General features: G+C 46.4%; 1 protein-coding gene across 1 annotated transcript in view; it reads left to right on the top strand.

Moving 5' to 3' along the window:
* Window positions 1-22,354, top strand: part of LOC110514048 (Krueppel-like factor 7) — a 60,619-nt gene extending 38,265 nt beyond the window's left edge. Inside the window, exons 2-4 of the mRNA XM_036982451.1 lie at window positions 867-1,506; window positions 18,442-18,565; window positions 21,649-22,354. Coding sequence (XP_036838346.1) covers window positions 867-1,506; window positions 18,442-18,565; window positions 21,649-21,700 — 816 coding nt within the window. The 3' untranslated portion in view covers window positions 21,701-22,354. The remainder of the gene's footprint in view (window positions 1-866; window positions 1,507-18,441; window positions 18,566-21,648) is intronic.
* The last annotated feature ends 4,876 nt before the right edge of the window (window positions 22,355-27,230 follow it).

Here is a 27,230-nt window from a genome sequence, read left to right as displayed (position 1 = left end):
CTCCCTGGGGTTCTAAAAATACAGCAGCAGTCTTTCTCCATGTATATAAAAAGGTATGATGGGTCCACACTCAAAAAGATGTCGCATAAAATGTGTTTTTTTAAAGGATTTTCACTGCATCAGGGGACAGGGTACACAGACGTTTCGGCATTTGGAGGGAACACAGGTGAACAACCAATGAGTAGCAGGTGCTTCTAATCAGGGTGGTCACTCATCTGCCAATCAGGGATGTGCCTTCTCTGATCTACCTGTATACAGTCACAAAGACATACAGAATGATAGGGAATGGGAGTGGGCTCCACAGGAGGCTGCTGAGGGGAGGACGGCATCAAACGGAATGGCATCCATGTGTTTGATGTATTTGATACCATTCCTCTGATTCCGCTCCAGTCATTACCACGAGCCCATCCTCCCCAATTATGGTGCTACCAACCTCCTGTGGTGGGCACAAAGGGAAATTGAGGGCATCAGGGGTGAGCTATTCATCAATCAATTGCCTTAGTTGCCCGCTCACTTGGATACATTATATCAGTTGATGAGAGAGCTCCACATATCACCCAGCTCTGACTGGTGTAGTAATTATGGGAGTTGTCAGGTTGTTTTAATTGAATGATGTGATCTAGTGAACCAATCCGAACAGGAAATATCCACTCAGCTTTAGAGGGATGTTCACCATCAGCAGCACAGTGTTCCATTATTCCACTGAAATCTGCACTGTAGTGATTCTATGTAGCATGTGCTTCAGCCAAGGTTATGAGTACACCAGTCTGGGAATAGCAGTACCACTATACGAGTACCTGTATATCAGTGTTAAGACATAGGGTTTATGTGTGAGTCTGACCCCTGTCTCTCCCTTCTCCCTTCAGACATGCCTGGAGTTGGAGCGTTACCTACAGACGGAGCCCAAGAGGCTGTCGGACCTCTTTGACGAGGAGCTTGACTGCCTGCTCACCCCGGCCTACCTGAAGGAGGACAGTGAAGAAGAACTACTAGACCCCCTCCTCCCCAGCCTCCCGGACCCCCCCAGCCCTCCTCTACCGCCCCTGCTCTGCCCCTCTCGGAAGCACCTCTCTGGGGCCTTGAAGTCTGCCAAACTTAGAGACGGGATGGGGTTAGGGTCTGGAGGGGGAGGGGTACACCCAGCCCAGTTGAGCGCCGTCACCTCCCTGACGCCGCCCTCGTCCCCGGAGCTGGGACGCCACCTGGTCAAGCCCGACCCCCACCAGACTCTGACAGCGTCCGCGGACGGCACGCTCACTCTCAAACTGGTGGCGAGGAAGGTGGGGCTGAGCTCCGCCATGCTGGCAGCGACAGACGCGCCACCGCTGCCCACAAGGCGTGACACCACAGGCGGGCACAGCGACGGCGAGCAGGGGGGCACGTGTGTGATGGGCGTGGGGGGTATCTCTGAGAACAAGAAGAGGGTCCACCGTTGCCAGTTTAACGGCTGCAGGAAGGTCTACACCAAGAGCTCCCATCTCAAGGCACACCAGAGGACACACACAGGTGACACTCATCAGCACTACTCTGCAGTCTACAGCACAGTCGGAATTGCATTGGTTTTTATTTCAGATACTTTGAGCATCAGATTGAGCCTGCCTTGAATACCAAATGGACGGCACTTTTGGGACTCTTCTGTTCCATCCCACTGCACTAGGCAAGCTTAATTAAGTATGTGATAGGAAATAAATATTAGGGAAATACTGCTCACTTTTGCTCAGGGAAATACTGTTCACTTTTGCTCAGGGAAATACTGCTCACTTTTGCTCAGGGAAATACTGTTCACTTTTGCTCAGGGAAATACTGCTCACTTTTGCTCAGGGAAATATCAAATCAAATCAAATGTATTTATATAGAAATACTGCTCACTTCATCCCAGGGAAATACTGCTCACTTCATCCCAGGGAAATACTGCTCACTTCATCCCAGGGAAATACTGCTCACTTCATCCCAGGGAAATACTGCTCACTTCATCCCAGGGAAAGTCACTTAATCTGAAAACATAAGTATCATTTATCAAAGAGGTAGATCATCTGAGTCGTTAACAGGCAGGGCGAGCTCTCAGACAGACTAGACCACCAGACCAACACCATCAGAACTACTACACATAATACATTACCTTCTTAGACATCCCTCATCCATCCATGTTTCCTGTTTCTGACTTTTATCTCAGGTTCTCTTTAATCATACCTGGTACTCATCATGGCCTTTTCTGTTAATGGAGCCTCATTTATCAGTTAAAGAACAGATCTTCTTTATCATCCTCTACCTCCTACTCAGCCTCTTCATCCTATTCCTCGTCTAACCCTAACCCTAACCCTGACCCTAACCCTACTCAGCCTCTTCATCCTCTTCCTCATCTAACCCTGACCCTCACCCTAACCCTCTTCATCCTCTTCCTCATCTAACCCTGACCCTCACCCTAACCCTAATCCTACTCAGCCTCTTCATCCTCTTCCTCGTCTAACCCTAACCCTAACCCTGACCCTAACCCTACTCAGCCTCTTCATCCTCTTCCCCGTCTAACCCTGACCCTGACCCTCAGCCTGACCCTGACCCTAACCCTGACCCTGACCCTCACCCTGATCCTGACCCTAACCCTAACCCTGACCTTCACCCTAAACCCTCACCCTAACCCTCACCCTGACCCTGGGCCAGTGCTCACTGGCTCCTCAAATGTTTAACTGCTTGAGTACCAATTACAGAATATTGGCCCTAAAATATAATTACCACCTAAACTTAGAGTGCTGGCACCAGCAGCCAAAATGAGTACTTCAGTACTGTTCAGCGCTGCCAGGGCCCTCAGTATACTCTGCTATCAGTATTCTTTCTCAAGGTTACCACACTACTTCCTCAGCAGATTTCCAGAGGGGGAAATGGCCATAATTCTCACTCTCCTCAATCTCAATCCCAAACCACTCACACCTCTGTCAGGAAACTGTCCGCTGAGTGACTAACTGCCCTGTGATTGATGGATTGACCTGGATAAGCCGTGGTTTCCCAGTTTATTTTAGTCTGCCGCCCCATATCCCTCTACGTACTCTTTCTATAGGCTAAATCTGCCACTTCTCAAACACCTGTATTATAACCAGGTTTGTGGTCAATTCCATTTCAATTCTAGTCAATTCAAAAAATAAACCAAACCAAAAAAAAAATCTTATTGAAAGGCATTGAGGAGAATTAGAATTTTAGTTCACTTCCTGAATTGAAATGGAATGGACCCCGACTCTAATGCTCCATGTCAGTTCTACAGCCTCAACTGGTCTGCTCCAATATCCACACTAGCTTCCCATTTAGAATGAAGCTATGCATCGGCCATGCATTTTGAGTAGTATGTGGTCAATGAAACACATGAAAGAGAGTGAGGGATATAGCTGAAACACGTGAAAGAGAGTGAGGGATATAGCTGAAACACGTGAAAGAGAGTGAGGGATATAGCTTGAACACGTGAACGAGCGTGAGGGATATAGCTGGAACACGTGAACGAGTGTGAGGGATATAGCTGGAACACGTGAACGAGCGTGAGGGATATAGCTGGAACACGTGAACGAGCGTGAGGGATATAGCTGGAACACGTGAACGAGCGTGAGGGATATAGCTGGAACACGTGAACGAGCGTGAGGGATATAGCTGGAACACGTGAACGAGAGTGAGGGATATAGCTGGAACACGTGAACAAGCGTGAGGGATATAGCTGGAACACGTGAAAGAGAGTGAGGGATATAGCTGGAACACGTGAAAGAGAGTGAGGGATATAGCTGGAACACGTGAACGAGCGTGAGGGATATAGCTGGAACACGTGAAAGAGAGTGAGGGATATAGCTGGAACACGTGAAAGAGAGTGAGGGATATAGCTGGAACACGTGAACGAGCGTGAGGGATATAGCTGGAACACGTGAAAGAGAGTGAGGGATATAGCTGGAACACGTGAACGAGCGTGAGGGATATAGCTGGAACACGTGAAAGAGAGTGAGGGATATAGCTGGAACACGTGAACGAGCGTGAGGGATATAACTGGAACACGTGAACGAGCGTGAGGGATATAGCTGGAACAGGTGAACGAGAGTGAGGGATATAGCTGGATCACGTGAACGAGCGTGAGGGATATAGCTGGAACACGTGAAAGAGAGTGAGGGATATAGCTGGAACACGTGAACGAGCGTGAGGGATATAGCTGGAACACGTGAAAGAGAGTGAGGGATATAGCTGGAACACGTGAAAGAGAGTGAGGGATATAGCTGGAACATGTGAACGAGCGTGAGGGATATAGCTGGAACACGTGAACGAGCGTGAGGGATATAGCTGGAACACGTGAAAGAGAGTGAGGGATATAGCTGGAACACGTGAAAGAGTGAGGGATATAGCTGGAACACGTGAACGAGCGTGAGGGATATAGCTGGAACACGTGAAAGAGAGTGAGGGATATAGCTGGAACACGTGAAAGAGAGTGAGGGATATAGCTGGAACACGTGAACGAGCGTGAGGGATATAGCTGGAACACGTGAACGAGCGTGAGGGATATAGCTGGAACAGGTGAACGAGAGTGAGGGATATAGCTGGAACACGTGAACGAGCGTGAGGGATATAGCTGGAACAGGTGAAAGAGAGTGAGGGATATAGCTGGAACACGTGAACGAGCGTGAGGGATATAACTGGAACACGTGAACGAGCGTGAGGGATATAACTGGAACACGTGAACGAGCGTGAGGGATATAGCTGGAACACGTGAACGAGCGTGAGGGATATAGCTGGAACACGTGTTTTAGTCACTCAGAGACATAAAGCACCAAGACAGGGACCGAGCACTGAGGAGGAGAGGTAGGAACATCTCAGTCCACCTGTACTGTTACGTGACATGCTGACTCTAAAAGCACAGGGTCACTGTTATAGCTAGCTGAAATAGTTACTTTAGTGACAGCACCAAGACAGGGACCGAGCACTGAGGAGGAGAGGTAGGAACACTTCAGTCTGAGACATAGTGCCATGGGCCTCCACTCGTTCAATCATCAGGGCATGACTTAAGAGACGGTGGTACTCAAACCCCTCTTTTCTTCACTTGTTATTCCCATACATGACTGATAGAGAAGAGATTCACAGTAGAGCTGGAATCAAGCAGACTTTGTGTAAATTACACGTCCCTGCAGTGAGTTTTATGAATGGAGGTTTCAACGCAGATAAGGAATTGTGCAATTCGATTTTGAAGAGGGGAAGAGTCAAACACGTCCCTCTCTGTCCTGCCTCCTCCCCTCCTCTCTCTGTCTCCTCCATCTCTCCCTTTCTCTCACACACACCCACACACTCTCCCTCTCTGTCCTGCCTCCTCCCCTCCTCTCTCTGTCTCCTCCATCTCTCCCTTTCTCTCACACACACCCACACACTCTCCCTCTCTGTCCTGCCTCCTCCCCTCCTCTCTCTGTCTCCTCCATCTCTCCCTTTCTCTCACACACACCAACACACTCTCCCTCTCTGTCCTGCCTCCTCCCCTCCTCTCTCTGTCTCCTCCATCTCTCCCTTTCTCTCACACACACACTCTCCCTCTATGTCCTGCCTCCTCCCCTCCTCTCTCTGTCTCCTCCATCTCTCCCTTTCTCTCACACACATGCACACACACCCACACACTCTCCCTCTCTGTCCTGCCTCCTCCCCTCCTCTGTCTGTCTCCTCCATCTCTCCATTTCTCTCACACACACCCACACACTCTCCCTCTCTGTCCTGCCTCCTCCCCTCCTCTCTCTGTCTCCTCCATATCTCCCTTTCTCTCACACACACCCACACGCTCTCCCTCTCTGTCCTGCCTCCTCCCCTCCTCTCTCTTTCTCCTCCATCTCTCCCTTTCTCTCACACACATGCACACACACCCACACACTCTTCCTCTCTTTCCTACCTCCTCCCCTCCTCTCTCTGTCTCTTCCATCTCTCCCTTTCTCTCACACTCCCTCTCTGCTCATATAAAGGGAGCCAGCATTGACTAGTGTAACAGTAAACGTGTAGGAGTGAGTAGTACTGGTCTGTAAAGTGCTTTCCCAGTGCCCCCATAATGACCTCAGAGACCACGATACCCCGGTCCATCTCCAGCTAATGGAGGAAATGCAGTTAACCACAACTCAGCCACCTGAGAGACTGGGTTGTGTGTATGTGTGTGTGTTGCTAGGCAACCATAGCCTATCAATGGAGGAGTGTGTAGCTGGAGTGGTTATCTGCTGTGCTCTAGGCACTGGTCTCAGCCTGTATCGATGCTGTCTCCACTATGTCTCCCCCCTCACAACCACCTCACCCCCTACCCCCATCAAGAATGTACAGCGTTACAGTGCAGGTTGCTAGGCAACTGCATTCTCCTCTGCCAGCGTGAGTGGTAATTGGCTGGTGGCACAGCGGCGTGTGCTGCCAATGCCAGATCCAGCCAGCTGCACTAGCTGCCTCCTCCTCGTGTTTCATCCCTTACCCGGTTGCTAGGAGACTGAGTCAGGCATCCATGCCTCCCGGGACTATAATTGGCCGGTGTGAGGGAGGGAGGGAGGGAGTGGGCCAGACCTAAATCTGCCTCTCTTGTTTTTAAGGCTAGATGAGAGGAGAGGGGAGGATATGGCTAGAGGAGAGGAAAGGACAGAGGAGGGGAGGATGGGGCTAGAGGAGAGGAAAGGACAGAGGAGAGGAGAGGGGAGGATGGGGCTACAGGAGAGGAAATGACAGAGGGGAGGATGGGGTTACAGGAGAGGAAAGGACAGAGGAGAGGAGAGGGGAGGATGGGGCTGGAGGAGAGGAAAGGACAGAGGGGAGGATGGGGCTAGAGGAGAGGAAAGGACAGAGGAGAGGATGGGGCTAGAGGAGAGGAAAGGACAGAGGAGGGGAGAGGAGAGGATGGGGCTAAAGGAGAGGAAAGGACAGAGGAGAGCAGAGGGGAGGATGGGGCTAGAGGAGAGAAAAGGCTTGGGCTAGAGGAAAGGACAGAGGAGAGGATGGGGCTAGAGGAGAGGAAAGGACAGAGGAGAGGATGGGGCTAGAGGAGAGGCAAGGTCAGAGGGGAGGATGGGGCTAGAGGAGAGGAAAGGACAGAGGGGAGGAGAGGAGAGGGGAGGATGGGGCTACAGGAGAGGAAGGGACAGAGGAGAGGATGGGAGAGGAAAGGAAAGGAAAGGACAGAGGAGAGGAGAGGATGGGGCTAGAGGAGAGGAAAGGACAGAGGAGAGGAGAGGGGAGGATGGGGCTACAGGAGAGGAAATGACAGAGGGGAGGATGGGGTTACAGGAGAGGAAAGGACAGAGGAGAGGAGAGGGGAGGATGGGGTCACAGGAGAGGAAGGGACAGAGGAGAGGAGAGGATGGGCTAGAGGAGAGGAAAGGACAGAGGAGAGGGGAGGATGGGGCTAGAGGAGAGGAAAGGACAGAGGGGAGGATGGGGCTAGAGGAGAGGAAAGGACAGAGGAGAGGATGGGGCTAGAGGAGAGGAAAGGACAGAGGGGAGAGGAGAGGATGGGGCTAAAGGAGAGGAAAGGACAGAGGAGAGGAGAGGGGAGGATTGGGCTAGAGGAGAGGAAAGGCTTGGGCTAGAGGAAAGGACAGAGGAGAGGATGGGGCTAGAGGAGAGGAAAGGACAGAGAAGAGGAGAGGAGAGGATGGGGCTAGAGGAGAGGAAAGGCTTGGGCTAGAGGAAAGGACAGAGGAGAGGATGGGGCTAGAGGAGAGGAAAGGACAGAGAAGAGGAGAGGAGAGGATGGGGCTAGAGGAGAGGAAAGGCTTGGGCTAGAGGAAAGGACAGAGGAGAGGATGGGGCTAGAGGAGAGGAAAGGACAGAGAAGAGGAGAGGAGAGGATGGGGCTAGAGGAGAGGAAAGGTCAGAGGGGAGGATGGGGCTAGAGGAGAGGAAAGGACAGAGGGGAGGAGAGGAGAGGGGAGGATGGGGCTACAGGAGAGGAAGGGACAGAGGAGAGGATGGGAGAGGAGAGGAAAGGACAGAGGAGAGGAGAGGATGGGGCTAGAGGAGAGGATGGGGCTAGAGGAGAGGAAAGGAGAGGGGAGGATGGGGCTAGAGGAGAGGAAAGGACAGAGGAGAGGATAGGATGCGGCTAGAGGAGAAGAAAGGACAGAGGGGAGGATGGGGCTAGAGGAGAGGAAAGGACAGAGGAGAGGAGAGGATGGGGCTAGTAGAGAGGAGAGGAGAGGGGGGATGGGGCTACAGGAGAGGAAATGACAGAGGGAAGGATGGGGCTAGAGGAGAGGACAGAGGAGAGGGAGGAAGGGGCTACAGGAGAGGAAGGGACAGAGGAGAGGATGGGGCTAGAGGAGAGGAAAGGACAGAGGGGAGGATGGGGCTAGAGGAGAGGAGAGGAAGGGGCTAGAGGAGAGGAGAGGAAAGGACAGAGGAGAGGAGAGGAAAGGACAGATGAGAGGAGAGGAAAGGACAGAGGAGAGGAGAGGATGGGGCTAGAGGAGAGGAAAGGACAGAGGAGAGGAGAGGAAAGGAGATGGGAGGATGGGGCTAGAGGACAGGAAAGGACAGAGGAGAGGATAGGATGCGGCTAGAGGAGAGGAAAGGACAGAGGGGAGGATGGGGCTAGAGGAGAGGAAAGGACAGAGGAGAGGAGAGGATGGGGCTAGAGGAGAGGAAAGGACAGAGGGGAGGATGGGGCTAGAGGAGAGGAGAGGAAGGGGCTAGAGGAGAGGAGAGGAAAGGACAGAGGAGAGGAGAGGAAAGGACAGAGGAGAGGAGAGGATGGGGCTAGAGGAGAGGAAAGGACAGAGGAGAGGAGAGGAAAGGAGAGGGGAGGATGGGGCTAGAGGACAGGAAAGGACAGAGGAGAGGATAGGATGCGGCTAGAGGAGAGGAAAGGACAGAGGGGAGGATGGGACTAGAGGAGAGGAAAGGACAGAGGAGAGGAGAGGATGGGGCTAGAGGAGAGGAGAGGAGAGGGGAGGATGGGGCTACAGGAGAGGAGAGGACAGAGGAGAGGGAGGGTGGGGCTACAGGAGAGGAAGGGACAGAGGAGAGGATGGGGCTAGAGGAGAGGAAAGGACAGAGGGGAGGATGAGGCTAGAGGAGAGGAGAGGAAGGGGCTAGAGGAGAGGAGAGGAAAGGACAGAGGAGAGGAGAGGAAAGGACAGAGGAGAGGAGAGGATGGGGCTAGAGGAGAGGAAAGGTCAGAGGGGAGGATGGAACTAGAGGAGAGGAAAGGACAGATGAGAGCGGAGGATGGGGCTAGAGGAGAGGACAGAGGATGAGAGGAAAGGACAGAGGAGGATGGGGCTAGAGGAGAAAGGAGGATGGGGCTAGAGGAGAGGGCAGATGAGGATGGGGCTAGAGGAAAGGAAAGGACAGATGAGAGCGGAGGATGGGGCTAGAGGAAAGGACAGAGGAAGAGAGGAGAGGAGAGGACAGAGGAGGATGGGGCTAGAGGACAGAGGAGGATGTGGCTAGAGGAGAGGGGAGGATGGGGCTAGAGGAGAGGAAAGGACAGAGGAGAGGATGGGGCTAGAGGAGAGGAAAGGACAGAGGAGAGGAAAGTAAAGGGCAGAGGAGAGGAGAGGATGGGGCTAGAGGAGAGGAAAGGACAGAGTAGAGGAGAGGGGGGGATGGGGCTAGAGGAGAGGAAAGGACAGAGGAGAGGAAAGGATGGGGCTAGAGGAGAGGAAAGGACAGAGGAGAGGAGAGGGAAGGATGGGGCTAGAGGAGAGGAAAGGCTTGGGCTAGAGGAAAGGACAGAGGAGAGGATGGGGCTAGAGGAGAGGCAAGGACAGAGAAGAGGAGAGGAGAGGATGGGGCTAGAGGAGAGGACAGGACAGAGGAGAGGGGAGGAAGGGGTTACAGGAGAGGAAGGGACAGAGGAGAGGAGAGGATGGGGCTAGAGGAGAGGAAAGGACAGAGGAGAGGAGAGGAAAGGACAGAGGAGAGGAGGGGATGGGGCTAGAGGAGAGGAAAGGACAGAGGAGAGGAAAGGAGAGGGGAGGAAAGGAGAGGGGAGGCTAGAGGAGAGGGCAGAGGAGGATGGGGCTAGAGGAAAGGAAAGGACAGATGAGAGCGGAGGATGGGGCTAGAGGAAAGGACAGAGGAAGAGAGGAGAGGAGAGGACAGAGGAGGATGGGGCTAGAGGAGAGAGGAGGATGGGCTAGAGGAGAGGGGAGGATGGGGCTAGAGGACAGAGGAGGATGTGGCTAGAGGAGAGGGGAGGATGGGGCTAGAGGAGACGAAAGGACAGAGGAGAGGATGGGGCTAGAGGAGAGGAAAGGACAGAGGAGAGGAAAGTAAAGGGCAGAGGAGAGGAAAGGAGAGGATGGGGCTAGAGGAGAGGAAAGGACAGAGTAGAGGAGAGGGGGGGATGGGGCTAGAGGAGAGGAAAGGACAGAGGAGAGGATGGGGCTAGAGGAGAGGAAAGGACAGAGGAGAGGAGAGGATGGGGCTTGAGGAGAGGAAAGGACAGAGGAGAGGATGGGGCTAGAGGAGAGGAAAGGAAAGGGCAGAGGAGAGGAGAGGAGAGGATGGGGCTAGAGGAGAGGAAAGGACAGAGTAGAGGAGAGGGGAGGATGGGGCTAGAGGAGAGGAAAGGACAGAGGAGAGGAAAGGATGGGGCTAGAGGAGAGGAAAGGACAGAGGAGAGGAGAGGGAAGGATGGGGCTAGAGGAGAGGAAAGGCTTGGGCTAGAGGAAAGGACAGAGGAGATGATGGGGCTAGAGGAGAGGCAAGGACAGAGAAGAGGAGAGGAGAGGATGGGGCTAGAGGAGAGGACAGGACAGAGGAGAGGGGAGGATGGGGTTACAGGAGAGGAAGGGACAGAGGAGAGGAGAGGATGGGGCTAGAGGAGAGGAAAGGACAGAGGAGAGGAGAGGAAAGGACAGAGGAGAGGAGGGGATGGGGCTAGAGGAGAGGAAAGGACAGAGGAGAGGAGAGGAAAGGAGAGGGGAGGATGGGGCTAGAGGAGAGGAAAGGACAGAGGAGAGGATAGGATGCGGCTAGAGGAGAGGAAAGGACAGAGGAGAGGAGAGGATGGGGCTAGAGGAGAGGAGAGGAGAGGAGAGGAGAGGGGAGGATGGGGCCACAGGAGAGGAAATGACAGAGGGAAGGATGGGGCTAGAGGAGAGGAGAGGACAGAGGAGAGGGGAGGATGGGGCTACAGGAGAGGAAGGGACAGAGGAGAGGAGAGGATGGGGCTAGAGGAGAGGAAAGGACAGAGGGGAGGATGGGGCTAGAGGAGAGGAAATGACAGAGGGAAGGATGGGGCTAGAGGAGAGGAAAGGACAGAGGAGAGGATGGGGCTAGAGGAGAGGAGAGGAAGGGGCTAGAGGAGAGGAAAGGACAGAGGAGAGGAAAGGACAGAGGAGAGGGGAGGATGGGGCTAGAGGAGAGGAAAGGTCAGAGGGGAGGATGGGGCTAGAGGAGAGGAGAGGAAATGACAGAAGAGAGGGGAGGATGGAACTAGAGGAGAGGAAAGGACAGATGAGAGCTGAGGATGGGGCTAGAGGAGAGGACAGAGGAGGATGGGGCTAGAGGAGAGAGGAGGATGGGGCTAGAGGAGAGGGCAGAGGAGGGTGGGGCTAGAGGAAAGGACAGAGGAGGATGGAACTAGAGGAGAGGAAAGGACAGATGATAGCGGAGGATGGGGCTAGAGGAAAGGACAGAGGAAGAGAGGAGAGGACAGAGGAGGAGAGGAGAGGACAGAGGAGGATGGGGCTAGAGGAGAGAGGAGGATTGGCTAGAGGAGAGGGGAGGATGGGGCTAGAGGACAGAGGAGGATGGGGCTAGAGGACAGGGGAGGATGGGGCTAGATGAGAGGGGATGGGGCTAGATGAGAGGGGAGGATGGGGCTAGAGGAGAGGGGAGGATGGGGCTAGAGGAGAGGGGAGGATGGGGCTAGAGGAGAGGGGAGGATGGGGCTAGAGGACAGGGGAGGATGGGGCTAGAGGACAGAGGAGGATGGGGCTAGAGGACAGAGGAGGATGGGGCTAAAGGACAGGGGAGGATGGGGCTAGAGGAGAGGGGAGGATGGGGCTAGAGGAGAGGGGAGGATGGGGCTAGAGGAGAGGGGAGGATGGGGCTAGAGGAGAGGGGAGGATAGGGGAAATGTGAACCTGTTTTGGGGAATGAGTTGGATGTGAGTGATAAGTACTCTGTTACACACCTTGTACCTCTGTTACCTACCACAAAGCTAGCCTCTAAAGATAAGAATGGCCTCTGTTACTAACCACTCAGCTAGCCTCTAAAGATAAGAATGGCCTCTGTTACCAACCACTCAGCTAGCCTATAAAGATAAGAATGGCCTCTGTTGCCTACCACTCAGCTAGTCTCTAAAGATAAGAATGGCCTCTGTTGCCTACCACTCAGCTAGCCTCTAAAGATAAGAATGGTCTCTATTACCAACCACTCAGCTAGCCTCTAAAGATAAGAATGGCCTCTGTTACCTACCACTCAGCTAGCCTCTAAAGATAAGAATGGCCTCTGTTGCCTACCACTCAGCTAGCCTCTAAAGATAAGAATGGCCTCTGTTACCAACCACTCAGCTAGCCTCTAAAGATAAGAATGGCCTCTGTTACCTACCACTCAGCTAGCCTCTTAAGATAAGAATGGGCTCTGTTACCAACCACTCAGCTAGCCTCTGAATATAAGAATTTGCCTCTGGTATTTTAAGTAGTTGAGTAGTGAATTCCTTATGGACAACATCAGAGTAACACCAAAGAAGGCTGGCCCCAGGAGGAAGAGGGGGCTAGTCCTCCTAAATATATCTTCACCTGCCGACACACGTCATCCCATTTGCTTTATTATGGTAATGTACCTTTCCGTTCTTCAGCAGCTCGGTTGGGGAGATAGCAGGCAGGTCATTATAAAAGCACTGCAAACCACAAAATGCTTCCTTCCTTTCTTAATTGCATTCTGAAAGCTGATGAAGCAAGTGTTATGTGGATTGGATGGAGCTCTTGAAGAGAGATATAAAACGTGTGACAACTGCTGGAACAAACCGTGCCTCATTAAACCATCCAAACACACCGGGGAGCTATTATATAGGCTATATTATATAAGTTATATTATAGTATATATATTATATAAGTTATATTATAGTATATATATTATATAGGCTATATTATATAGGTTATATTATAGTATATATATTATATAGGCTATATTATATAGGTTATATTATAGTATATATATTATATAGGTTATATTATATAAGTTATATTATAGTATATATATTATATAGGCTATATTATATAAGTTATATTATAGTATATATATTATATAAGTTATATTATAGTATATATATTATATAGGCTATATTATATAGGTTATATTATAGTATATATATTATATAGGCTATATTATATAGGTTATATTATAGTATATATATTATATAGGTTATATTATATAAGTTATATTATAGTATATATATTATATAGGCTATATTATATATTATATAGGTTATATTATATATATTATATAGGCTATATTATATAAGCTATATTATAGTATATATATATTATATAGGTTATATGATATTTTATATATTATATAAGTTATTTTATAGTATATTATATAGGTTATATTATATATATTATATAGGCTATATCATAGAAGTTATATTATAGTATATATATATTACATAGGTTATATTATAATATATATTATATAGGATATATTATATAAGTTATATTATAGTATATATATTATATAGGCTATATTATATAAGTTATATTATAGTATACTGTATATATATATATTAAATAGGTTAGATTATATTATATATATTATATAGATTATATTATATAAGTTATATTATAGTATATATATACTATATAGGTTATATTATATTATATATATTATATAGGTTATATTAATAAGTTATATTATAGTATATATATTATATAGGTTATATTATATATATTTTATAGGCTATATTATAGTATATATTTTATAGGCTATATTATAGTATATATATTATATAGGTTATGTAATATAAGTTATATTATAGTATATATATTATATAGGTTATATTATATATATTTTATAGGCTATATTATAGTATATATTTTATAGGCTATATTATAGTATATATATTATATAGGTTATGTAATATAAGTTATATTATAGTATATATATATATATTATATAGGTTATATTATATAGGCTATATTATATAAGTTATATTATAGTATATATATATATTATATAGGTTATATTATAAAAGTTATAGTATAGTATATATTATATAGGTTATATTATATAAGTTATATTATAGTATATATATTATATAGGCTATATTGTATAAGCTATATTATAGTATATATATATTATATAGGTTATATTATATAGGTTATATTATATAAGTTATATTATAGTATATAAGTTATAGTAATATATATATATATATATATATATATATATATATATATATATATATTCTATAGGTTATATTATAGTATATAAGTTATAGTAATATATAAATATATATATATATATATATATTCTATAGGTTATATTATAGTATATATATTATAGTATATAGATTTTGATATATAGGTTATATTATATGTTATATTATAGTATATAGATGATTTTATATAAGTTATATAATATAAGTTAATATAGGTTATATTATAGTATTTATATTATAGTGTATATATATATATTATATAGGTTATATTATAGTATATAGATTATATATAGTGTTGTAGACTAGTACAAACCAACAAACACTGACACACATGTCATCAACTACTTAAAAGCATTGCCCTCCTGAGTGGCACAGCGGTCTAAGGCACTGCATCGCGGTGCTAGAGGTGTCACTACAGATCCGGGTTCGATCCCAGGCTGATGCACAGCCGGCCGCACACAATTGGCCCAGCGTCGTCCGGGTTAGGGGAGGGTTTTTTCTTGTCCCATAGTCTCTATGAGACTGTGTTTAGTCTGATGTCTCTATGAGACTGTGTTTAGTCTGATGTCTCTATGAGACTGTGTTTAGTCTGATGTCTCTATGAGACTGTATTTAGTCTGATGTCTCTATGAGACTGTGTTTAGTCTGATGTCTCTATGAGACTGTGTTTAGTCTGATGTCTCTATGAGACTGTGTTTAGTCTGATGTCTCTGAGACTGTATTTAGTCTGATGTCTCTATGAGACTGTGTTTAGTCTGATGTCTCTATGAGACTGTGTTTAGTCTGATGTCTCTATGAGACTGTGTTTAGTCTGATGTCTCTATGAGACTGTGTTTAGTCTGATGTCTCTATGAGACTGTGTTTAGTCTGATGTCTCTATGAGACTGTGTTTAGTCTGATGTCTCTATGAGACTGTGTTTAGTCTGATGTCTCTATGAGACTGTGTTTAGTCTGATGTCTCTATGAGACTGTGTTTAGTCTGATGTCTCTATGAGACTGTATTTAGTCTGATGTCTCTATGAGACTGTGTTTAGTCTGATGTCTCTATGAGACTGTGTTTAGTCTGATGTCTCTATGAGACTGTGTTTAGTCTGATGTCTCTATGAGACTGTATTTAGTCTGATGTCTCTATGAGACTGTGTTTAGTCTGATGTCTCTATGAGACTGTGTTTAGTCTGATGTCTCTATGAGACTGTATTTAGTCTGATGTCTCTATGAGACTGTATTTAGTCTGATGTCTCTATGAGACTGTGTTTAGTCTGATGTCTCTATGAGACTGTGTTTAGTCTGATGTCTCTATGAGACTGTATTTAGTCTGATGTCTCTATGAGACTGTATTTAGTCTGATGTCTTTATGAGACTGTGTTTAGTCTGATGTCTCTATGAGACTGTGTTTAGTCTGATGTCTCTATGAGACTGTGTTTAGTCTGATGTCTCTATGAGACTGTGTTTAGTCTGATGTCTCTATGAGACTGTGTTTAGTCTGATGTCTCTATGAGACTGTGTTTAGTCTGATGTCTCTATGAGACTGTGTTTAGTCTGATGTCTCTATGAGACTGTGTTTAGTCTGATGTCTTTATGAGACTGTGTTTAGTCTGATGTCTCTATGAGACTGTGTTTAGTCTGATGTCTCTATGAGACTGTATTTAGTCTGATGTCTCTATGAGACTGTGTTTAGTCTGATGTCTCTATGAGACTGTATTTAGTCTGATGTCTCTATGAGACTGTATTTAGTCTGATGTCTTTATGAGACTGTGTTTAGTCTGATGTCTCTATGAGACTGTGTTTAGTCTGATGTCTCTATGAGACTGTGTTTAGTCTGATGTCTCTATGAGACTGTATTTAGTCTGATGTCTCTGAGACTGTGTTTAGTCTGATGTCTCTATGAGACTGTGTTTAGTCTGATGTCTCTATGAGACTGTGTTTAGTCTGATGTCTCTATGAGACTGTATTTAGTCTGATGTCTCTATGAGACTGTGTTTAGTCTGATGTCTCTATGAGACTGTATTTAGTCTGATGTCTCTATGAGACTGTGTTTAGTCTGATGTCTCTATGAGACTGTGTTTAGTCTGATGTCTCTGAGACTGTATTTAGTCTGATGTCTCTATGAGACTGTGTTTAGTCTGATGTCTCTATGAGACTGTGTTTAGTCTGATGTCTCTATGAGACTGTATTTAGTCTGATGTCTCTATGAGACTGTATTTAGTCTGATGTCTCTATGAGACTGTGTTTAGTCTGATGTCTCTATGAGACTGTATTTAGTCTGATGTCTCTATGAGACTGTGTTTAGTCTGATGTCTCTATGAGACTGTATTTAGTCTGATGTCTCTATGAGACTGTGTTTAGTCTGATGTCTCTATGAGACTGTATTTAGTCTGATGTCTCTATGAGACTGTGTTTAGTCTGATGTCTCTATGAGACTGTGTTTAGTGTGATGTCTCTATGAGACTGTGTTTAGTGTGATGTCTCTATGAGACTGTGTTTAGTCTGATGTCTCTATGAGACTGTGTTTAGTCTGATGTCTCTATGAGACTGTATTTAGTCTGATGTCTTTATGAGACTGTGTTTAGTCTGATGTCTCTATGAGACTGTGTTTAGTCTGATGTCTCTATGAGACTGTGTTTAGTCTGATGTCTCTATGAGACTGTGTTTAGTCTGATGTCTCTATGAGACTGTGTTTAGTCTGATGTCTCTATGAGACTGTGTTTAGTCTGATGTCTCTATGAGACTGTGTTTAGTCTGATGTCTCTATGAGACTGTGTTTAGTCTGATGTCTCTATGAGACTGTATTTAGTCTGATGTCTCTATGAGACTGTGTTTAGTCTGATGTCTCTATGAGACTGTATTTAGTCTGATGTCTCTATGAGACTGTATTTAGTCTGATGTCTCTATGAGACTGTGTTTAGTCTGATGTCTCTATGAGACTGTGTTTAGTCTGATGTCTCTATGAGACTGTGTTTAGTCTTGATGTCTCTATGAGACTGTGTTTAGTCTGATGTCTCTATGAGACTGTGTTTAGTCTGATGTCTCTATGAGACTGTGTTTAGTCTGATGTCTCTATGAGACTGTGTTTAGTCTGATGTCTCTATGAGACTGTGTTTAGTCTTGATGTCTCTATGAGACTGTATTTAGTCTGATGTCTCTATGAGACTGTGTTTAGTCTGATGTCTCTATGAGACTGTATTTAGTCTGATGTCTCTATGAGACTGTATTTAGTCTGATGTCTCTATGAGACTGTATTTAGTCTGATGTCTCTATGAGACTGTGTTTAGTCTGATGTCTGTGTTATGCGGTCTAGTTGGGATGATTGGTGGATGTGTGTGACATCTCCTTAGAGAGGCATGCAGCTGGCAGATTGTAAATATAGAGTAACTCCCATTAAGCAACACCACTGGCCTAATTACTACACACCTCCCACCAGTATCTCTGCCCTTCTCCTCCTCCTCTTCTCCTCCTTTTCATTTCTGCCCGTTCAGCAGGATAAGAGACCACTGGGAACCCCTCCGCATCCATGAAAACACACTACACACACACACACACACACACACACACACACACACACACACACACACACACACACACACACACACACACAGGGGCAGACTGGCACCAGAATCAGCCATGGCGTTTCTAACACAGTGGCTCATGTTTTCCTTAAGACGCCCATTATTTGACAAATTATAATTTTGCGCAAAAAAACCCCCAAGTCAGACAGGCCCAATGGGCAAAAAATGAACCAGCCCTTCTGGCATTTGCCCGAAATGCCAGATGGCCAGTCTGCTCCTACAGACACACACACTCACTCCTAAATGGAAGTCTCCTATCAACTCAGCTGCATGTGAAACACAGTACGGTGGGAATATGCCCCCATCTAGTTGACTGAACCCAACGTCGATCCTGTTTATCATAAACTCTAATGGTTATATCAGTTTACCGAGGTGGTAATAATCAAGCTCTAATACGTGAGATGGGGGCGGTGGGATTGGTGGATGCTTGCTGTAACCATCCGTATGATTGGTGGATAAGTGTTAAACATGCGTGTGATTGGTGGATGAGTACTGAACAGGAGTGTTTGTTTCTGTCCTCAGGTGAGAAGCCCTACAAGTGCTCATGGGAGGGCTGTGAGTGGCGGTTCGCCCGGAGCGATGAGCTGACGAGACACTACCGCAAACACACGGGCGCAAAGCCTTTTAAGTGTGACCACTGTGACAGGTATGTCAAAACACAAGCGCATCTCACACACACACACACACACACACACAGCAACACACAGCAACACAAGCGCATCACACACACACACACACACACACACACACACAGACACACACAGACACACACACACACAGCAACACAAATCAACACAAGTGCATCACACACAGACACACACACACACACACACACAGCAACACAAGCCTGTTAAGTGTATCGACTCTGAAGGCGAGGCATGCGTTACTCAAGCCCAGTGTTTGTCAAGGCAGTTACAGTACTTAACAGACTGATGCAGCCAGTCCTAGTAAGCAACACTGTAGAACAGGGCATATAGTAGTGATGTTAAGTCCAGACCATAAAGATCAGAAAGACACCCGTCAAGTTGGGAGGACTTGAACGCCTTAAAAGAGGCCTAAAAAAAAAGACTACAAAAATGAACTTTACTGAGAAATTCATTGCAGGGTCCCGTCTAGATTCCAATGTGTTTGCATTCTGCTCCCAACTGTTTGATTTGTTTTGATAAGGATGTATTTTAGCCCACCAGGAGCTGGTCTTCCAGTCCTTAAGAAATGTAAAGACTTACAGAAATGTAGAAAAACATCAGAAGTGTAGTAAAAACACAGAGATCCACTGTCCAACTGTTCTGAGACCTCAAGTTATACTGTTGTCTCAAGGAGCCTATATTACCATGACAACTGTTCAGAACCCTCAGGTTATACTGTTGTCTCAAGGAGCCTATATTACCATGACAACTGTTCAGAACCCTCAGGTTATACTGTTGTCTCAAGGAGCCTATATTACCATGACAACTGTTCTGAGACCTCAAGTTATACTGTTGTCTCAAGGAGCCTATATTACCATGACAACTGTTCAGAACCCTCAGGTTATACTGTTGTCTCAAGGAGCCTATATTACCATGACAACTGTTCTGAGACCTCAAGTTATACTGTTGTCTCAAGGAGCCTATATTACCATGACAACTGTTCTGAGACCTCAGGTTATACTGTTGTCTCAAGGAGCCTATATTACCATGACAACTGTTCTGAACCCTCAGGTTCTACATTTGTCTATAGGAGACTATATTACCATGACAACTGTTCAGAACCCTCAGGTTATACTGGTGTCTATAGGAGACTATATTACCATGACAACTGTTCAGAGCCCTCAGGTTATTATTTTTTTATAGGAGACTATATTACCATGACAACGTGTGAGGAGCTTGGGGCACCAGTGTTTACCTCATCTTGTCTTAGCTGTACAGTAATACAGTATGTTGATTTTCACAACAACACCTCATCTGTGTGTCACCTCACCTCCCTGTCCTGTGTGTGTTTAACATCTCCATTCATCCAGACGTATGAGTCAGACAGGGACCTGTGTGTCACCTCACCTCCCTGTCCTGTGTGTCGTCTAACATCTCCATTCATCCAGACGTATGAGTCAGACAGGGGCCTGTGTGTCGTCTAACATCTCCATTCATCCAGACGTATGAGTCAGACAGGGACCTGTGTGTCACCTCACCTCCCTGTCCTGTGTGTGTCCAACAACTCCATTCATCCAGACGTATGAGTCAGACAGGGACCTGTGTGTCACCTCACCTCCCTGTCCTGTGTGTCGTCTAACATCTCCATTCATCCAGACGTATGAGTCAGACAGGGACCTGTGTGTCACCTCACCTCCCTGTCCTGTGTGTGTCCAACATCTCCATTCATCCAGACATATGAGTCAGACAGGGACCTGTGTGTCCAACATCTCCATTCATCCAGACGTATGAGTCAGACAGGGACCTGTGTGTCACCTCACCTCCCTGTCCTGTGTGTGTCCAACATCTCCATTCATCCAGACGTATGAGTCAGACAGGGACCTGTGTGTCACCTCACCTCCCTGTCCTGTGTGTGTCCAACATCTCCATTCATCCAGACGTATGAGTCAGACAGGGACCTGTGTGTCACCTCACCTCCCTGTCCTGTGTGTGTCCAACATCTCCATTCATCCAGACGTATGAGTCAGACAGGGACCTGTGTGTCACCTCACCTCCCTGTCCTGTGTGTGTCCAACATCTCCATTCATCCAGACGTATGAGTCAGACAGGGACCTGTGTGTCCAACAACTCCATTCATCCAGACGTATGAGTCAGACAGGGACCTGTGTGTCACCTCACCTCCATTCATCCAGACGTATGAGTCAGACAGGGACCTGTGTGTCACCTCACCTCCCTGTCCTGTGTGTGTCCAACATCTCCATTCATCCAGACGTATGAGTCAGACAGGGACCTGTGTGTCACCTCACCTCCCTGTCCTGTGTGTGTCCAACATCTCCATTCATCCAGACGTATGAGTCAGACAGGGACCTGTGTGTCACCTCACCTCCCTGTCCTGTGTGTGTCCAACATCTCCATTCATCCAGACATATGAGTCAGACAGGGACCTGTGTGTCACCTCACCTCCCTGTCCTGTGTGTGTCCAACATCTCCATTCATCCAGACGTATGAGTCAGACAGGGACCTGTGTGTCACCTCACCTCCCTGTCCTGTGTGTGTCCAACATCTCCATTCATCCAGACATATGAGTCAGACATAAATATTTCCTTATTTGTAGCAATGAGGAAAGTAAAGAAGAAAAAGTGATGAATATGATTGAATAAAATATACATATTTAGTACATAATGTGACTTCATGTTTTACTCTGTTGACGTTGGCCTGGAACAAATGTATGAGTCCAATTTCAATGTGTTGTACTGATTTAGTTCTAATGTTGTTTGTGTTGCATTTCTTATACAGGCAGACAGCTCAACTAATTGTGCCTTAATGGTAGAAGAAACGTTGTTTGTGTTGCTTCTCCACCACTGGTTGAACAGATCCATGTACAGATTCCTTTCCTATTCAGAATGCAGCTGCAGTCATTACCGGCCCTGTTGAAAACGTGGATTGAAATGTTGATTATGAATTACATGTTTAATTGCATGTGCATTAGAATTGCCTTGACGCACTAGCGACTAGCTAACAGCAGCAGTTAGACTGTTGACTCAACAATAGTTCCTCCTACTATTGCAACAAGCTAACGACATCATTTCTGTCCGTTCTGCAGGTGTTTCTCACGGTCGGACCATTTGGCGCTACACATGAAAAGGCATATCTGAGGAGTTGGAGGGAGAAGAGAGGGAGAAGAGGAGAGCGAGAAGAGGAGAGGTGAAGATGGAGGTGAACGTCACGCCTGTCTCCGTTGTGTTGAAAAGGGTACTGAGAGAGAGAGTTCAATCAAAATCTTGGTTGCATCAGATCAAGGATCAGCCTTGGGAGACATGGGAGAGCCAGACAAACGGACAGGGTCTGTGGGGCTGCATTAGGCACGTAATCATGGTGTTTGTGTACAGACAGATAAACAGACAGTCTGGTCTAATGTTGTTCCCAAAGCAGCTCTGCCTCACCCGAGTCCTGGAAATCTGATACTGCCAGATGGGGATTCTGCCTGGAGACAGTAACACAATACCGGCTGACGCTTGTGTCGTATAAAGAGTAGAAGAGTTGTCGTCCCATTTTCTGCAAACAACCACAGGACAAGGCTACTTTGCAAAGCCAACCCAGTCAAACTTGTAAGGAGTCAAAGGTCAACTGGAAGACATTGACCCAGTCCCTGGTCAGACAACTGACATACTCCTATTCTCGAGATGCACTCCTCTCTGCCTCCTCTCTGCCTCCTCTCCGCCTCCTCTCTGTCTCCTCTCTGCCTCCTCTCTGCCTCCTCTCTGTCTCCTCTCTGCCTCCTCTCTGTCTCCTCTCTGCCTCCTCTCTGCCTCCTCTCTGCCTCCTCTCTGTCTCCTCTCTGCCTCCTCTCTGCCTCCTCTCCGCCTCCTCTCTGTCTCCTCTCTGCCTCCTCTCTGCCTCCTCTCTGCCTCCTCTCTGTCTCCTCTCTGCCTCCTCTCTGTCTCCTCTCTGCCTCCTCTCTGCCTCCTCTCTGCCTCCTCTCTGCCTCCTCTCCGCCTCCTCTCTGTGTCCTCTCTGCCTCCTCTCTGCCTCCTCTCTGCCTCCTCTCTGCCTCCTCTCTGCCTCCTCTCTGTCTCCTCTCTGTCTCCTCTCTGTCTCCTCTCCGCCTCCTCTCTGCCTCCTCTCTGCCTCCTCTCTGCCTCCTCTCTGTCTCCTCTCTGCCTCCTCTCTGCCTCCTCTCTGTCTCCTCTCCGCCTCCTCTCTGCCTCCTCTCTGCCTCCTCTCTGTCTCCTCTCTGCCTCCTCTCTGCCTCCTCTCTGCCTCCTCTCTGTCTCCTCTCTGCCTCCTCTCTGTCTCCTCTCTGTCTCCTCTCTGCCTCCTCTCTGTCTCCTCTCTGTCTCCTCTCTGCCTCCTCTCTGAGTTCCCCTCCACAGCTGCGCAGCGACACTTTTGAAACTTTTGTAAAAAATGTCATTTGTAAACCCTTCGGTCTTGAACTGGAAAGTCTTGAAACTCAGCAAACGTTGGCTTGGACACATACTGTTCTAGTGTGGACTGCCATATGCACACGCGAAAGACAAGTAGCAAAACAGCTACCGAAGCACAGACTGCAAAGGATATCGTAAATGATGTGTACAGGTTACTTCATTTATTTTCTAAAATCTCTTCTCTTTCCCTATATGTTTTGCTGAGAACAGTTCATTTCGGAGCGCACAGATCCTGAACATCAAAGTACCAAGCCTATGAACTCTTCAACATGCTTGAAATGACACATTGGTCTATGAGAGTACTTGGCCAATCCCCCTACAGAACTACGGAGGGCAACTACCAGACAAAAGACCAAACTAGAGCCAGAGTCAAAAGCATACAGACAGAGACTTTGTCGGCCCTCACATTTCTAACAGAATTCTGCTCATGTCTACAGTTCATTTCAATAGGCCGAGATGCTTCTAGTCAAGGTGGGATGTGGGAAATGTATTTTATGTGGAGGGAGGATTCTTCTTCTTACGGTTAAAGGTTTTTTGGAGAGTGAGTGAGTTATTGTGATTGTACTGTTGTCTGTCTGCATGGCATTAGCACCCAGAAAGGTCAGTGGGATTGTTGTGCAGTCATATCGGTGGTACTGGTAAGCACAAGCCAGGCAGTGGGATTGTTGTGCAGTCATATCGGTGGTACTGGTAAGCACAAGCCAGGCAGTGGGATTGTTGTGCAGTCATATCGGTGGTACTGGTAAGCACAAGCCAGGCAGTGGGATTGTTGTGCAGTCATATCGGTGGTACTGGTAAGCACAAGCCAGGCAGTGGGATTCACTTTCATTTGTCTTCTCTTCATTATTATCATCACCGTCATCTTTCCTCACCCTGACCTGTGTAAGAATTGGAAGGTGCAGAAACACACACATCACTTGGCGAGAAGACAGACAAACATTAGCTCGCTGTTGAAATTTTTTTGCTAGCCACTTGCCAATTGCCATCTAGACATCTGCTCCGTTAGCTGTTAGCATCATCCAGCGCTAGCCTCTCAGAGCTGCCCACTGAATTGGCTGACATTGGCCAATGGGAGGGCATGTTGACAGCAGGGTCATCGAGGTAATGTGGAGTGAATTCTGCTCCCTTAGCAGTGCTGGTCAGTGCCGGTCAGCCCTCTAACAGGACTCAATGGAGTGAGACTTCCCAACTTCTCTCTCTCTCTCTCTCTCTCTCTCTCTCTCTCTCTCTCCTCTCCTCTCCTCTCCTCTCCTCTCCTCTCCTCTCCATGGAGTGAGACTTCCCAACTACTCTAGTTTGCCAGAAAGTGTCAGCCTCCTGTCCTGCTACTCGCAAACTCCAAGGTCATGTTCAGTAGGGAGGAAATTAATGTGTGAAACAAGCTACCGCATGGACGTTTTAAAACCTTTTGCTACAGTGGTCCTGGATGAACACAACCCAGACCTCCAGGCCCATCTAGATTAACTGTGCACAAACACACGCAGGGAGGTTGAATGCATTGCACACGACATCTCAATGATTTGTATAAACTACTAGGAAGAGACCAAAAGAGGAACCCGGTAATAATGTTCTGTGTATATCAAACCTTTACAAGCAACAAAGGTTTTAGAGTAGTTGGGACTGTGATTAATGTTTCCTCTATTGGCAGCTCGCTGTGTTCAGACCTTTCAGTATTCCAGGGTGAAACCGTTAAGACAACAACTTAACTAAATGGTCTCATGTAAGTTTTCTCTGTAAATGCTAGCTGCCAGTTGATTACTGAGATGTTGATTGTGATATAATCTTTTTTTTTATCGTACAACAAGATTCACTGTGTACTTGAACAGAGTTCACTATTGGGGAGGCTTATCCAAAGCAGAGTCAAAATGAAGCTTCATTCTGCATCACAGTGCTAGAGGTGTTACTACAGACCCGGGTTCGTTCCCAGGCTGTGCCACATCTGGCTGTGCCCGGGAGTCTCATAGGACAGTGCACAATTGGCTCAGCATCGCTCGGTTTAGGGGAGGGTTTAGTTTAGGGGAGGGTTTGGCCGGGGGAGCTTTACTTGGCTCATCGTGCTCTAGCGACTCCTTGTGACGGCGGGCATCCGGCCCGTCACATGACCCACATGACCCACCAGTTGAATGGTGTTTCCTCCGACACATTGTTGCGGATGTTAAGGAGCGCGGTTAGGTGGGTCATGTTTCGGAGGACAAGGATAATATCAAAATTGTAGAGAAAACAGGGAGGTAAAATTAGAAAAATAATGAATCACCTCACATTCAGTCGGTATAATTCAGCACTACAATTTGTTACGACATTTAAAAGAAAGACAGGCATTTGGATTGTTTTACAGTTGTGGGTAGCTATACACTGCATCTTGATGTACTGTATGACAGGTGTTTGCTGTGCACTCAGTCCTCATCTTCAAGCCCACTCCCATGTCAGCTGTCTGACCACCACATGAACTTTGGATGTTACGTCCCAAATTCGTCTCCCTGAAACATCATTATGCACACACCAGTGTTGATGTATTTCCTGTTTCCAGGTTCCTGTCAGAGACGCATCATGTTTCCTGTTTGTGATCAGAGACACGTCAGTAAGTTAGTAAAAACATTCAAAGAACTACTGAAACAGAGAAAACATTTCCCATTTACTTTGTGTCTGCAGTCGACACGTCATTTTTAACTTGTCTTTGTGCATCAGAACTTGGTTATACAACAATGGCTTTCACTGCTTTGTGTGGGAGTAAATCACTGCTTTGTGTGGGAGTAAATCACTGCTTTGTGTGGGAGTAAATCACTGCTTTGTGTTGGAGTAAATGAAAATGTATTGTACACCATCCTTAGTGAAACAGCACCTTTTTCTACCAGCGCCCCCCACCCATATTCCTAACTGTACTCTCTTTCTCACTCCTTTTCTTTGCTGTACAAAGTGTTTTCAAAATTATTATTTGTATGATGTTAGTATGACAATGTTCTTTATTATGGAAAAAGGAAAGATTTATTTTTGTTACTGGTTTGTTTCATAATTCTTTTTTAAATTGGTATTGTAATATCTCTATGCAAGAACTGTTGAGTGAATCATTTGTATTTAAGAATGTAATATGTGTAATAAATAGTAGAATCACACTGGCCAGCGGTCTCTCTTTTCTTGGCCAGTCCCTGTAATTACATTGGGGATTTCTTTTTTCATAGAAGAAAGGTTGCACCCTGTTGGAGTCATGTCTAACCGGGACATCAGGAGGGATCAGCCAATCGAGAAGAAGAAAATGTACTGTCACAGACGTCATAATGGCACAGACACAAAGATGAATCTTCTCTCTATGCTCACACCTTGGCGGCCATTTTGGTTCCTCTTCCTAATCACGTTCTCTCACCTGCTTACAGTGACAGGTTCATTATTTGACCAATCAACCATCAATATGGGAGTAGGCCTACAAGCACTCTTTCATCAGTTCATTTAATTTCACATTCAATGTGGAAACGTTGCAGTCCATTGTCTTGTTGAGGCAATGGAAATTAATTTTGTTCTACTTTCAACCCAAGACCCATGATGGATGAATTACAACTGTTAGTAACCAAGGTGATGACATACCTGCCATTTCTTCTCCTTTTGACTGTGACTAAATGATAAAAGGGTACTCAAATAACTAAATGGTTAATTAGGGTGCAATTAACATGCTAGTTAATGAGCCTGTGCAGTGTATTAATTCTGCTTATGTCTGGCAGGGAGCTACTCTATAAGGTTTTCTCATTTAATGTCCTTAATTGAAATGGGCACCCTCATCAAGCAGCCACCATGTATCTGTCAGACTTAATGTGCCTCTGTGTGTAATTACAGACAATCACCACACACACCCCTCGTACCTACTGCCCATTGCACCTACACGAGATCAATCTATCGGACAGGTTATGAAATTAGAAATGAGAGTCATTTTTCACCCACCGTCCCTTATATCCCATGAGTAGTTTTTAATATTGAGGGATACCCCGATCACGTCATAAGATTCCCAGTGATGAAATGGGAATGACAATGAGTGTGTTCATGTTAATGACAATGAGTGTGTTCATGTTAATGACAATGAGTGTGTTCATGTTAATGACAATGAGTGTGTTCATGTTAATGACAATGAGTGTGTTCATGTTAATGACAATGAGTGTGTTCATGTTAATGACAATGAGTGTGTTCATGTTAATGACAATGAGTGTGTTCATGTTAATGACAATGAGTGTGTTCATGTTAATGACAATGAGTGTGTTCATGTTAATGACAATGA

Source organism: Oncorhynchus mykiss, chromosome 7 (genome assembly GCF_013265735.2).
Source record: "Oncorhynchus mykiss isolate Arlee chromosome 7, USDA_OmykA_1.1, whole genome shotgun sequence".
In the NCBI taxonomy this organism is placed as follows: Eukaryota; Metazoa; Chordata; class Actinopteri; order Salmoniformes; family Salmonidae; genus Oncorhynchus; species Oncorhynchus mykiss.
Note: the sequence above shows the minus strand (reverse complement) of the source record. Positions and strands in the feature narration are given on the sequence as shown.